At 40.5% G+C, this 11,994-nt stretch overlaps 2 protein-coding genes across 2 annotated transcripts; one reads left to right on the plus strand and one right to left on the minus strand.

Moving 5' to 3' along the window:
- Window positions 1-324: 324 nt before the first annotated feature.
- On the minus strand, window positions 325-1,700 carry LOC128670405 (uncharacterized protein). The gene is made up of 3 exons (XM_053746043.2): window positions 1,521-1,700; window positions 1,202-1,428; window positions 325-509 (listed from the first exon to the last, which is right to left on the minus strand). Exons 1-3 carry the CDS (start codon window positions 1,566-1,568, stop codon window positions 377-379), a joined length of 408 nt encoding a protein of 135 aa, XP_053602018.1. The 5' UTR covers window positions 1,569-1,700; the 3' UTR covers window positions 325-376.
- Window positions 1,701-1,773: 73 nt separating this feature from the next.
- Window positions 1,774-11,929, plus strand: LOC128670381 (cell division cycle 7-related protein kinase-like). The gene is made up of 11 exons (XM_053746004.2): window positions 1,774-2,055; window positions 2,208-2,433; window positions 2,520-2,613; window positions 3,064-3,206; window positions 5,102-5,306; window positions 5,858-6,001; window positions 7,157-7,267; window positions 7,682-7,764; window positions 8,001-8,098; window positions 8,793-8,983; window positions 9,175-11,929. The coding sequence occupies exons 1-11, from the start codon at window positions 1,923-1,925 to the stop codon at window positions 9,316-9,318; spliced, it is 1,572 nt and encodes a 523-aa protein (XP_053601979.1). The 5' UTR covers window positions 1,774-1,922; the 3' UTR covers window positions 9,319-11,929.
- The last annotated feature ends 65 nt before the right edge of the window (window positions 11,930-11,994 follow it).

The following is an 11,994-nucleotide window of genomic DNA, read 5'->3' on the forward strand; positions in this document are numbered from 1 at the left end:
AAATAGATTGATTATTATTTTCTCATGCCCATTCTATTTACTATTTGACGGTTGCTTGCAAGAGGCACATAAAAGTTCACACTTCAGGCGAAATAATAATACGTACAACGTCAATATTGAACATGTAACAGCAATATTTAACATAGTAGTAGATAGTCTAGGTAGCAGCTTTTATGTAATAGCTACAACTATAAAATGATTTTATTAACTTAATCATTGGCACAGATCACCAAAAAAGAAAATTACCAAACATGGCCCACGTTTTCAGAAATAAAAGATAAACTGTAAGATTAAATATGAAAAGATACATACAAAAAAATGATAAAACAAAACTACTTTATTTCAACAGACTTATTACTAAATATAATTTCATAAACTAAACTTTGATGGTGGTGGCTTCCTGAATCTCTTTCTGCTTGTGTGCTCCATCACAGAATGGCCGGTTCTTTGTTTGTTTACAGTTGCACAGCCAGTAGTCCTTCGTTTTCTCTACGGTGAACCTTATAGGTCTGGAAAGTTAAAAATGATTCTAGTTTAATACAGATTAAACTCTTCACTTATGATCTTCATATCATTTATGTGAAAACAAAAGTTGATTAGAGGCATTAATAAATTATGTTGTGCCTAAGTACTGGTAGTTTAAAATATTTCACCTCCTCTTTTCAAAATAAATAATTCGTTTTCAATATAATTTATTCATAATATTACACAATACAGGGAGATTTCAGGATATAGAACACTTGCTGTCTCAAAGCTTTGTTCCAATGGTAACATTTGATGAAAAAGTACCCAAGGTAAGTAATTTAGATTTACTGGTGAGAAAACTTCATTGGCATTGATTGAGCAGGTCTGAAGGCCCCTATTATTATATTCTGGTCGATGACACCATGGAAGGACCGACCACCAGTCTGTTTTTCACCAGATGGGCTTTTGGTCATCCAATTCTAGGACCATTTCAGTCAGTTCTCTGAACGATAGCACAAGCAAATACTTGCTATTTATATTATTGCAAATAATGTTCAACTTGAAGATAAATTATTTTTAGTGTCAATTCTTCTTTACAGGCTGTGATTAAGATAATCACAAATGTGATTTTGTGGAGAACTTGAATGAACAGATTCACAATTATAACAGTAATAATTAATTCACATTACAACAGTAAGAATTAGTAAACTAGGTACCTACATGTATGACTACAAACCTTTGTGATATTTTCAAGTATATGTCCTTATGCGTGCCATCACACAGTGGCTGTGACTTCGAGCGACCGCAGAGGCACCAGTGGTACGTCTTGCCAGCTTCCAGGACCACTTTGAAAGGCTTTCTATCGTAAACAATTCCATTGTCCTTTTGATCGGTAGCAGAGTACACTGTGGCTAAAGGATTCTTTGGAATCTCTGGTTTAGGAGGTTTGGTCACGTAGTTAGCCTAAAATTGAAGATGTAGAGAAGATTATTTAATATATGTATAGATTTCTGTATGTTTGTTAGGTTATGATTCAAGAGTTTACTGAGACTTACACTTCTGATGTTTTTGAATGCAGTATTTATTCGCAGCCTGTGAAGCATTATTATGGATATCCCTTTTGTTTATGTTTTAAAATTATGATCTTATTTCCACATTTATTTACGAACTTTATAAACAACCAATAAATTATTATAAGTACCTACCTAGTTATGTATGTAGGTACCTAGGTAGGTATCTATTTTACCGACTTGATTTGAATGAACTTGTAACATCAACGTCAAAAAGGATAAAACGTCATCCGTTCAGTACTACACTAATGACACTACCTACCTACCTATTATGGGGTAGTTTTCTTTCTCTGTTATTTTCATTATTTTGTTTTGCAAGGTTATGAAAATGAATTAATTTCTAACAATTATATCAGGGAGAGAAGATGACCTTAGATTATTTAAGGAATGTCTAGAATTAGGGGCATTGAAGCCAGAGCGCAAAAAGAAGTTTTACAGACACGGGCACACGAAAGCAACATCGTAACCATCAAAAAGAAAAATGAAGATCAGTCTTCCAAGTCAAAAGATGAAGTGGAAAGTAAGTCACATTTCTAGCACCTATTCTTGACTCGTACCTACATCAAATTTATTCATACAATTTTGTAAGATAATAATGCCACAAAAATAATAAACTTTGGAGGTTAGGATTTGGTGGTTTCCCTATGACTCAATGTTATTCAAAAATTTCAGAGCAGCAAATCCGAGAGCTGCTGCACAAGTTACCAAAGTTGGATAAGATATTTGAAGTGCACCGCAAGATTGGCGAGGGCACGTTCAGCTCCGTGTACCTCGGGTCGCTGCGCCAGCACTCGGCGCTGTCGGCCGCCGACAAACGCTGGTTCGCCATCAAGCACCTGGTGCCCACGGCGCACCCCGCCCGCATCGAGCACGAGCTGCGCTGTTTGCAAGACATGGGGTGGGTTGTACCATTTTTATAGTTAGCATCAGTAGCATGAATAGTTCTATTTAATTAGTTACTAATTTTTGGTTCATCTGTTGCAGGGGCCAAGACAATGTTATAGGAGTGGACCTGTGTTTGCGTAATTTTGACACTATAGTTTTTATAATGCCGTATATACCTCATAGAAAATTTTCAGTAAGTTTTACAATATTATGGTTACGTCAGTTGAAAGTCACTAGAAAGTTATTTCTGATAAGATCAAAATATAAATACAGCAAATAGAAATATCTAAGTGTGTATTAGTCAATACTACGCCAGCTAGATCAGTTGATGTAAAGAAAATTGCTGGCAACAAATGGATATACAGCAGAAGGGGGCCTATAGTGGGTTGCAGATGATGATGATCACTAAAAAGTTATCTGTTTGGTCATATGGTTGATGGTATAAAGTTATAAATAGCGGCCTGTTAAACAGCGGTATCGCTCAGCTATAAATTTATTAAGAATTATATATACCTAAACCTTCCTCGGGTTCACACTATCTATTGGTGAAAACCAAAGCACAAACCCGTGCAGCAAGTTGTAAACAGACAGATGTGGCCTAGGACTTTGTTTTACAATATGTAATGATGATGTGGTGTGTTAGGAGTATGTGGGCGAGATGGACGCGGCGGAGCTGCGGCGCTACATGCGCGCGCTGATGGTGGCGCTGCGCCGCGTGCACTCGTTCGGCGTCATCCACCGCGACGTCAAGCCCAGCAACTTCCTGTACGACAGGGAAAACCAAAGGTGGGAGAAGATACATATTTTTGTAAAAAAAGCGCAATATTTCAGGGTTTTTTATTTGTTTATCTGTTTATGTTATTTATAATACGAGGGCTGCTATTTATGTATCCGGAACTGGCCAATAATTCTAGAATATTTAAAAAGTAATTACAACATTTGAAAATAGAACTCTTCGGCTAGAGAATAAATATTTTTCATGTCCCTGTCATTTGTTTTTTTCAATTGGCGCCAATTTTGAAAATAGCTTGCCTTCATTGCCATGGATTTAACTCGTGAACATTTTCGCGCGATGATTTATTATGATTTTCGGCGTGGATTAACTCAAAAACAGTGCATCGAACAACTGATTTTAACTTTTGGAGATGAAGCACCATCGAAAACCACTGTGTATTATTGGTTTAAGGAATTTCAACGTGGACGGTCTATGCTCACGGATGAAATTAAGGAGGGTCGTCCTAAATCGGTAGTGGTACAACAAAATATTGATGCTGTGCGACAATTAGTAATGCAAGATCGTCATGTTACATACCGCGAGATAGAGGCGTCTCTGGGCATTAGTATGACGAGTATACACGCGATATTACACGAACATTTAATTGTTAAAAAAATTTGTTCGCGTTGGATTCCGCACAACTTGAGCGTAGATCAAAAACAGGCTCGTGTCGACTGGTGTAAGAAAATGATAAAAAAATACAACCGTGGCACGTCAAAAGCTGTTTATAATATCTACACAGGTGACGAAACCTGGATCTATGCTTAATGACCCTGAAACTAAACAGCAGTCAACGGTGTGGGTCTTTCAAGATGAACCGAATCCAACAAAAGTTGTTCGTGCGAGAAGCACTTTAAAGCAAATGGTCGCTTGTTTTTTTGGTATCAACGGACATGTAGCTACAGTGCCACTAGAGAATAGTAGGACGGTTAATTCTGAATGGTACACCACCATTTGTTTGCCAGAAGTCTTTGAAAAAATACGAAAGAACAACCCACAACGCAGAATCATACTTCATCACGACAATGCTAGCTGCCACAAGTCGGCTGAAACAAATAATTTTTTGGAGGGTCAAAAGATTGAATTGACGGGTCATCCGCCGTACAGCCCCGACCTGGCACCCAATGATTTTTATTTATTTCCAAACATTAAAAATAAATTACGTGGTCAACGTTTTTCGAGCCGCGAAGAGGCCGTTGATGCGTTCAAAACACACGTTTTGGACATACCTCAATCAGAATGGAAAAAGTGCTTTGAAAATTGGTTTCATCGTATGCAGAAGTGCATAGATCATCGCGGAGAATACTTCGAGAAACAATAAAACCATATGTAATAATATATGTTTGTTTAATTTTGTTATTCCGGATACATAAATAGCAGCCCTCGTAATTTGTTGGTTTGCACTTTATTTAGGTGGGTATTTTTTTGCCTGTTTCTGCAAACCTAAAGAAACACAATGCATGAGTAATGTGGCACAGCTTATAGTATATCGTGCTGCTGCTCTCTTTATGATAGGGTAAATTAAAGTAGGAAAGACACCAGAGAAAGTTACTTAAAATCTACACGATCATAAAAAATTTAGTAGTTTTTATACTGAGTGCACACAATGAAATTAGTAATTATAATTTGGCACTGTGAAGTGTTATTGATGCAGCACACATTATTTCTGTGAAATCTTTTATGTATGGCATAGAACACGTGTGTAATGAACTAGCTGCACCTCGGGGCTTTGGTCCCGTGGGAATTTCGGGATAAAAGTATCTGTGTTATTCTGGGTAAAATTCTGTCTGGATCCGTCAGTGGATCTCGTGTGAAAGAGTAACATACATAGTACATACATACTGACAAACTTTCGCATTTATAATATTAGTCGGATTCCACAATGAAGTCATGTCTCCGTCTCCAGATACCTGCTGGTGGACTTCGGCCTCGCGCAGCGGCTGGTGACGATCCCCCCGCTCGCCGCCCCCTCAGCCCCCGCTCCAGCCCCGGCAGCCCCCGCAGCCCCCGCAGACCCCGCTCCGGCCCCCGCAGCCCCCGCTCCAGCCCCCGCAGCACCCGCGCCGCCCCCCGCACACTGCAACGGCACTCGCAAGCGCGCTCGGACAGAGGTATGTCACTTTATATTTTCATTCATCTTGTTGTGTATTGTTTTTAAATATACAACGCAGAAGGTGAGAGCTGAAAATCAGGTTTAGACTAAATGGCGTACCTACTTTGTGTTTTACTTTCTGTACACGTTAAAGTAAACGTTAAAGACGATGATGCAACCCACCCTCATGCAACACATTTAAGTATGTAACACTTTTCTTGTGACAGTCATCAGTTATGTCAAACCGAGTCTGAAGAAGAAAAGAATGAACGTATGAACTGAAAAGAATGAACTTTGAAATGTATTGGTGTTTAGCATCCGTTGGGTGCGAGCAAATTTCGATCGTAGGACGATACAACTTTTCCATTGAACATGATAGTAAGGAAAAAGTTTCAAATGTTTTTTCGAATGTGTGTCGATTCGGGCCTCTGTAATAAAAATGAGCGAGTGAAACGCCTTCAGCGACTTTTCTCCGAAGATACCTTTTCGTGGAACGTCGCCTATGATATGAGGTGATATGATATTGTGTTGAGGTATAAAGTTGGAATTTCAAAAAACAGTGTAATCTAGGAGGAGGCTCAGACTGAAGCCAAGCGAATGGCGCTGGACCTGAGGGTGGGGGCGCGCGGCCCTCCCCTCCCCGCGCCGGCCGCCGCCTCCCCCTCCCCCTCCCCCACCCCCTCACCCGCAGCCCCCGCGCTGCCCCCTATCAAGGTGAGCGTGCTGTCGCTTGAATTGCCACTAATGGTGAATTGGTACTAATGGTGCACTCATTATAATGTTCCCTTAAATTACAATGTAAGTTTCGAAATATTTTACACTTTATCGTTACGGTGACAACTGTAGGAACATATTTGTAGGTAGACCAAGATACCTAGATGTCCATAGACTTCTTGAAGAGTTAAATTCAAATTCAAAATTCTTTATTGAACTTAGGACGTCACTTATTGACGTTCAAAATTTACTTAAAGCCAACTGCATAAAGGATTTCCAAAGCGCAGCTAAAAAGGCGCTTGTTGCACCGATACCGCACCGCAGCCTTTACTTCAAGGACGTCAATTATTAAATGTGGGTTTAAGTATAGTTTTTATGATTTGTGCGGAAAGAATAGCACATATTTTGTTTCTTGTTTTTGCGCTCAGATCGGCTTGGATGGAAAGTTGGAATAAAAGTGAGTATTGGCTCTTTTGAATTAATTTCATTTAAAGATGGTTTCTGTCTTAAATTCAGGGAAAATGAGCGCGTTGGAGAATTTTTTTGAAAATTATTAGTTTCCGTGCTTTGTAATGATTTATCTTGTTATGTAAATCATTTGTTTATGTCAGTGTAATATTTTTGAAATGGCCAAGATTATATCATTTTTTATCTTTATACAGAAGTAACTGCTATCGTGTTACTTTATTTCAATTGTGTACATATTTGTGAGTTTTGAATATGTCAAGAAAATTGCGTGGATTTTTGACAAATTATTTTTTTGATGTCACTACTATCATAATTATAAATTAGGATGTAGGTGTGGGCTCAGCGTAAAGGGTCCCCTCACAGATGATCATTTATTCGAGAGACCATGAATTTCATGCTGCAGTCTCTGTGTCGCTCGGAAGATTCGCGATTCCTTTTATTCATGGGTGGGGCTGTAGTGCCTAGTGTTGGATCCATATCCACCTGTGGATGTTATACGAGGCGACTAAGAGACACACAGCCCAGAAAGCAGGTAGGCAACAATAGCATTCTCAAAACGGTGTAATCACAGCGGAATCTGAAGATTTTAAGTTTATTTTTTACGCTGACCCTTCGCGGTGTCACACCCCTACCGCAACCGAGAACATATGGAGATGAGTGAGGGGTCAACAAGTGTTGTGTGCGCAGAAGCCCGCGTGGTGCTCGTGCGCGGGCGCGGGCGGCGTGTGCGCGCGCTGCACCGCGCTGGTGGCTGCGCGGGCGCCGCGCGCCGGCACGCAGGGCTTCCGCCCGCCAGAGGTAATGCTACAACAATCATCGATAAAAAATTATATTTAAAAAAATATCCTGCCGAATGCAATCCATCAACAACAATGCGTGTAAGTTAAGTTATACACAATAGAATATATAAAACGCAAAAAAAAAAACTATAACAGATAAGAATATAATTATGATTACGAAAGTCACGTATTTACGGCTAAACCACTGGGCTCATTTTGATGAAATTTAGAGTTCAAAAGACTGGGTCTTTTGAACTATATCTCTAAATTTAATCAAATCTAGCAACAAAAACCGACCCCAAACAAAGTGATGCAATGAGGGGTGAAAATTTGTATGAAAAACTCACACAATTTCTGCCTTGAACGAAGCCGTGCGCCACAGCTAGTATGTAACTTATTTTTCCAAGTGCTTTTAGTATCAATTTATACACAGGTACTGCTAAAGTGTGTCCACCAGACGACAGCCGTGGACATGTGGGCCAGCGGCGTCGTGCTAGCCAGCATTCTTACTGCCAGGTACTCCGCCAGGCATTCGTACTGTGACATTATCATTTTTGTCACGCTTTGATAGCGACAAGATCTCTCTGACGACAATAAAAGCTTGTGGCAAAAATGACACTTTTAAAAAAAAACTTATTCACCCATAGAACTTGTGATTCCTGAGGAAATTTAAGGGGTGCAATTTATTATGTTTTTAACTAAGCGATCCCGGGACGAGCCTCTAGTTGAAGTATGAAACGTTTGCACGGCAGGTACCCGTTCTTCCGCGCGGGCGACGACGTGGCGGCGCTGGCGGAGCTGGCCGACCTGCTGGGCACGCGGGCGCTGCAGCGCGCCGCCGCTAGTTTAGGTTCGTCTCATCCAACCGCCACTTTGCACTTCTTTTAATGTCAAATTATTATTTAATTTGACTTTTTGTGAGATTCGTTTTTGCGTTCCCAACGGCCTTTTTTCGTAATATATTACAATCGCTCTAAAATCTCCCGTAAAGATGGACTGGCTGCGTTAATTCGCTAAAAAAAAGCAACGCGCAGCCGCTAGGAAAGTTGGATTTCGCCCCGTCCCTCTCGTGCAGCTAGCAGGAGAGGCCGGCGTCCTACCAATTCGACTCGATTTTAATTTACCAAAGGGCGGCAACGCTGCCCTTCAATCGCGCTAATAACTTCTGGTTCGCAAATGAACCTCGACGGCTTCGGGATCTTTTTAACGTTTCATTCTTCTTCTTAGCGTCTCGACTCTGCGAAATTTGTGTGGACCAACACGACGCCACGATACGGCATTGCATGTGACGTTTGGAAAGGCGATGTCAGAGCCTGGTTTTGCTGGCTGTGAGCGACACCGGTCTTTCTCTTAGAAACTTTTTGTTTTAACAACCGCAACGGTTTAGTTTCAAGAATCTATCAAACTATTTTCGGGATACCGTAACGGTGAAACAAAATGCGGAACGATCATAGTTTTACTGCGACTCAGAAGTTGTTAGCGCAAATGGAGAGCAGGGTTGGCACCCTCGGAGTGGTTGTCTGGACATGATACGGTCGTGTCAGGTCGGCGGCTGGTGATGTCGTCGTCGCGGCGCGGCGTGTGCCTGCGCAAGCTGTGCGCGCGGCTGCGGGGCGCGGTGCCCCCGGCGCCCCCAGCGCCCCCGCCGACCGCCGCGCCCCCAGCGCCCCCCGCGCGCTGCGAGCGCTGCCACCAGCTCACGACGCTCTGCTTGTGCAGGGACGACCCCGATCAGGTAGATACTTTCCTTTTTTTTGTCCAACTTTTCTTCTAACCAAAGAAAATCTGTAGATAAAAAAATATATAGTTGATGTGTTGCAGTAACACCAAGCCGACATTGAGTGAAGAAATTAACGATATATCTAAATACATACATTTTCAGAATTATCCACACCAAAATACATCCTAAGTAAATATCTCCCACAGCCAGAGACAGAAGTGCCCGGTCGAGTGACCGCAGGATTCCCTGATTCGGCGTTTGCGCTCGCGTGGCGGCTGCTCGACCCCAACCCGCGCACGCGCATCTCCGCCGACGACGCATTACAACATCCGTTTCTCGCTGACACATAGTCTATGCTTCATTTATATCTTACCATAGATTTATATTAGGTTAGATACCGCATCGCGGACGACCCACCGATGTTAGCAAGAAATTAAGAAGAGTGAAGGGACCTTCAATGAAGGATCGTGTCTAAGCAGTAGGGACATGATCGTCAGTAGGTGTTCTGGTAGAATTTAAAACAATACCACTGCACTATAGAGGTACGTTAAGGTCACCGCTTTCCATCAGATGGTCGCAAAAATACCCACCGCGCTTTCCTTTTAGAACGGTTTCCGATGTTTTACCTACAAAGGCCTTGCCTTCATAGGACGTATTTACAGTAAATGAATATTTAATTTATCTATAGATACGAATAATGACACGTTCAATTTTGTAGTAATTTTCCTGTGAAGATGCGGTGTCAATCCTGGTATAAATCTGTGACAATCTGTGTCAGTTGGATACGAATGGGTGAATTTTCGTCACTTGAGACGCGTTGCCTCGCATTTTAATATGTTAAATTAAAACATTGCAACTGCTTTGTAATCCCACATGACTCTTAATATTCGTAAAAGAATTATTATTTTTATCATCAGTGACACATTGTAGAATTTTAATAGAAAAGTGTAGCTCCTCTCACATTCAAATTTTACCATATGTCACGTTGTTAAAATTAGAACCTTATAAGGCAGTTGTTTGAAAATAAACTTTGTTCACTTGGCATAAGATTAAATTTTGGATGAATCATAGCTACCACTGCCTTATAAGGTACTATTAGGTTTTGTGCATTAGAAACGTGAAAGTTTAGGTTAATATTAGTTGTTATTAGTTCATAGATAAGAGCCTGTTTCATCGCTTGCTGATAAAGTATCTGATAGCCTATGTGTAGCGGCATTAAAAATTGTGATTGACAATTGTTAGATACGGGAACTGGCAAATCACATCCAGCAGATTTACCTGCCAGATTACAATTGGACATTTTATGGGAAACTGGTGAATCAGGGCTCCATAGTCCATCCAGAGTTCTATTTATTTGCGTAAATTCCTTTGTCAACTTTTTTACATATTTGACATTTTGAAAATAAATTTCACATTTCTAATGTCACCGCCTGACTTATACTAATGTTTTAAACTGTAATTACCTACAAGTAGACGGTATTTGTTGAGGCCACTTGTTCTCCCGCTGTCAATACATCGATGCGTTTGCCTGGTGTTCGGGACCTGGTGGCGGCTACTCACACACCTGTCACCGATCTACCGAATTACCAATCAACCTAGATTACCAAAGAAAGGGATGCATGTATTTAATAGAAAAGGAAGGCCGTTTTTGTTATCTTTCTTTTGCTTATCTGCATCCCTTCCTGTTGTCAATTAAATAGGAGCGTGCGTAGCCGGTCTTATTGTTTCTGGAAGCCTCGCCATAGACAACCCTACAGTTCTTGTGAAAGCTAATTGAAATGAGGCGCTCTACTTTCGCATTGTGCGTTAAAATTTTGTGGTTTTAGCGCGCATTATTACAATCTTCCTACCGAGCTTACTGCAATAATTTTGTTGGCAAAGGTCCTGTTTCACCACTTTCATATTAATGTTATATTGTAATCTGGCTGATGAACTAACTGCTAGATAACTGCATGATGTGATTATAGTATCAGACACATTATGAGCAAGCGGTGAAACAGGCCCCTAATGTGATTTCTATGAATAATAAAAATAAGGACAATAAATTATTAAACACACTTAGCCAATGTCTCGGCGAGACGGAAACATTCGTGTTTTTTGATAAACTTTATTGTTATCTTACATCCGGAGGTGATTTAATTGGTGTATTAGGTACATATTCCATGGCCTTGTTAAATGATAACTTTGTTACCATTGCTTGAATTGTACATTTTTTATTATAATACGTTCATGAATTGTTCTATTTAATATTAATATACCCCATGGTACAAGGGTAAGCGCCGTGCCAAGCTTTTCAATGAACGTTATTATGTGTTGGGTGGGAGCAGCTGTTCTGTAACCGCGTGTAGTATATTATATATCCTGTTGCCACACACCTGATGCGTCTGCAGCGCGTCGTCACTCGTAATATTTGAATAAGGAATAACAAATGTCAAAATAATAACACTGAAAAGGTGACTGCGTTGTTATAAAGATTAAATTTCCACAATGTCAAAGTGCTAAATTTCCTAAAAATTGGTACAAAATTCGCAACCATCTCTTTCTGGCAAACTGTCAGTGTCATAAACAAGAAAAATAAAGTTTTACACCCAATTTAGGATCGGCTTTGTTCATTCGTTGGCATTATAGTTTAGTATTATAAATTCTGTATTAGAATTTTTAAACGCATCTGTCGGTGTGAACATGTGCATACAAATCCAAACATCACAAGTAATGACGTGACGCAGACTCGTCCGGGGTATTAAGGCCTTGGGCAATGTCCCGGCGGCCCTCGAGCGTCGACTGACTGCGGCAGCTAGCAACTAAAGCGTTGCCATTTAATGTTACGTGCTAAAGGATCTCAGAGTGTAACTTTAAGTTAGCGCAGTACAAATAGGTTAGTGCAACAAGTGCCTTCGTTGGAACTAGGCTGTTTTCGTTACCTGGCTGTTTATTACATTGATTAAACAGACATTAACAAGTTTTGGTGTTTTATTTACAACACACACACAAGGAGTATGCGTTCATTTGGTTTTTTCTTAGAATGT

Source organism: Plodia interpunctella, chromosome 5 (genome assembly GCF_027563975.2).
Source record: "Plodia interpunctella isolate USDA-ARS_2022_Savannah chromosome 5, ilPloInte3.2, whole genome shotgun sequence".
In the NCBI taxonomy this organism is placed as follows: Eukaryota; Metazoa; Arthropoda; class Insecta; order Lepidoptera; family Pyralidae; genus Plodia; species Plodia interpunctella.

Coding starts and splice junctions, on each gene's coding strand:
- LOC128670405 (XM_053746043.2), bottom strand. CDS start 1,568: ATGCTTCACAGGCTGCGAATAAATACTGCATTCAAAAACATCAGAAGT. Junction 1,429..1,520: donor CATTCAAAAACATCAGAAGT/GTAAGTCTCAGT, acceptor CTTCAATTTTAG/GCTAACTACGTGACCAAACC. Junction 510..1,201: donor TACTTGAAAATATCACAAAG/GTTTGTAGTCAT, acceptor TTAACTTTCCAG/ACCTATAAGGTTCACCGTAG.
- LOC128670381 (XM_053746004.2), top strand. CDS start 1,923: ATGTCTAGAATTAGGGGCATTGAAGCCAGAGCGCAAAAAGAAGTTTTA. Junction 2,056..2,207: donor GTCAAAAGATGAAGTGGAAA/GTAAGTCACATT, acceptor CAAAAATTTCAG/AGCAGCAAATCCGAGAGCTG. Junction 5,307..5,857: donor GCAAGCGCGCTCGGACAGAG/GTATGTCACTTT, acceptor AGTGTAATCTAG/GAGGAGGCTCAGACTGAAGC.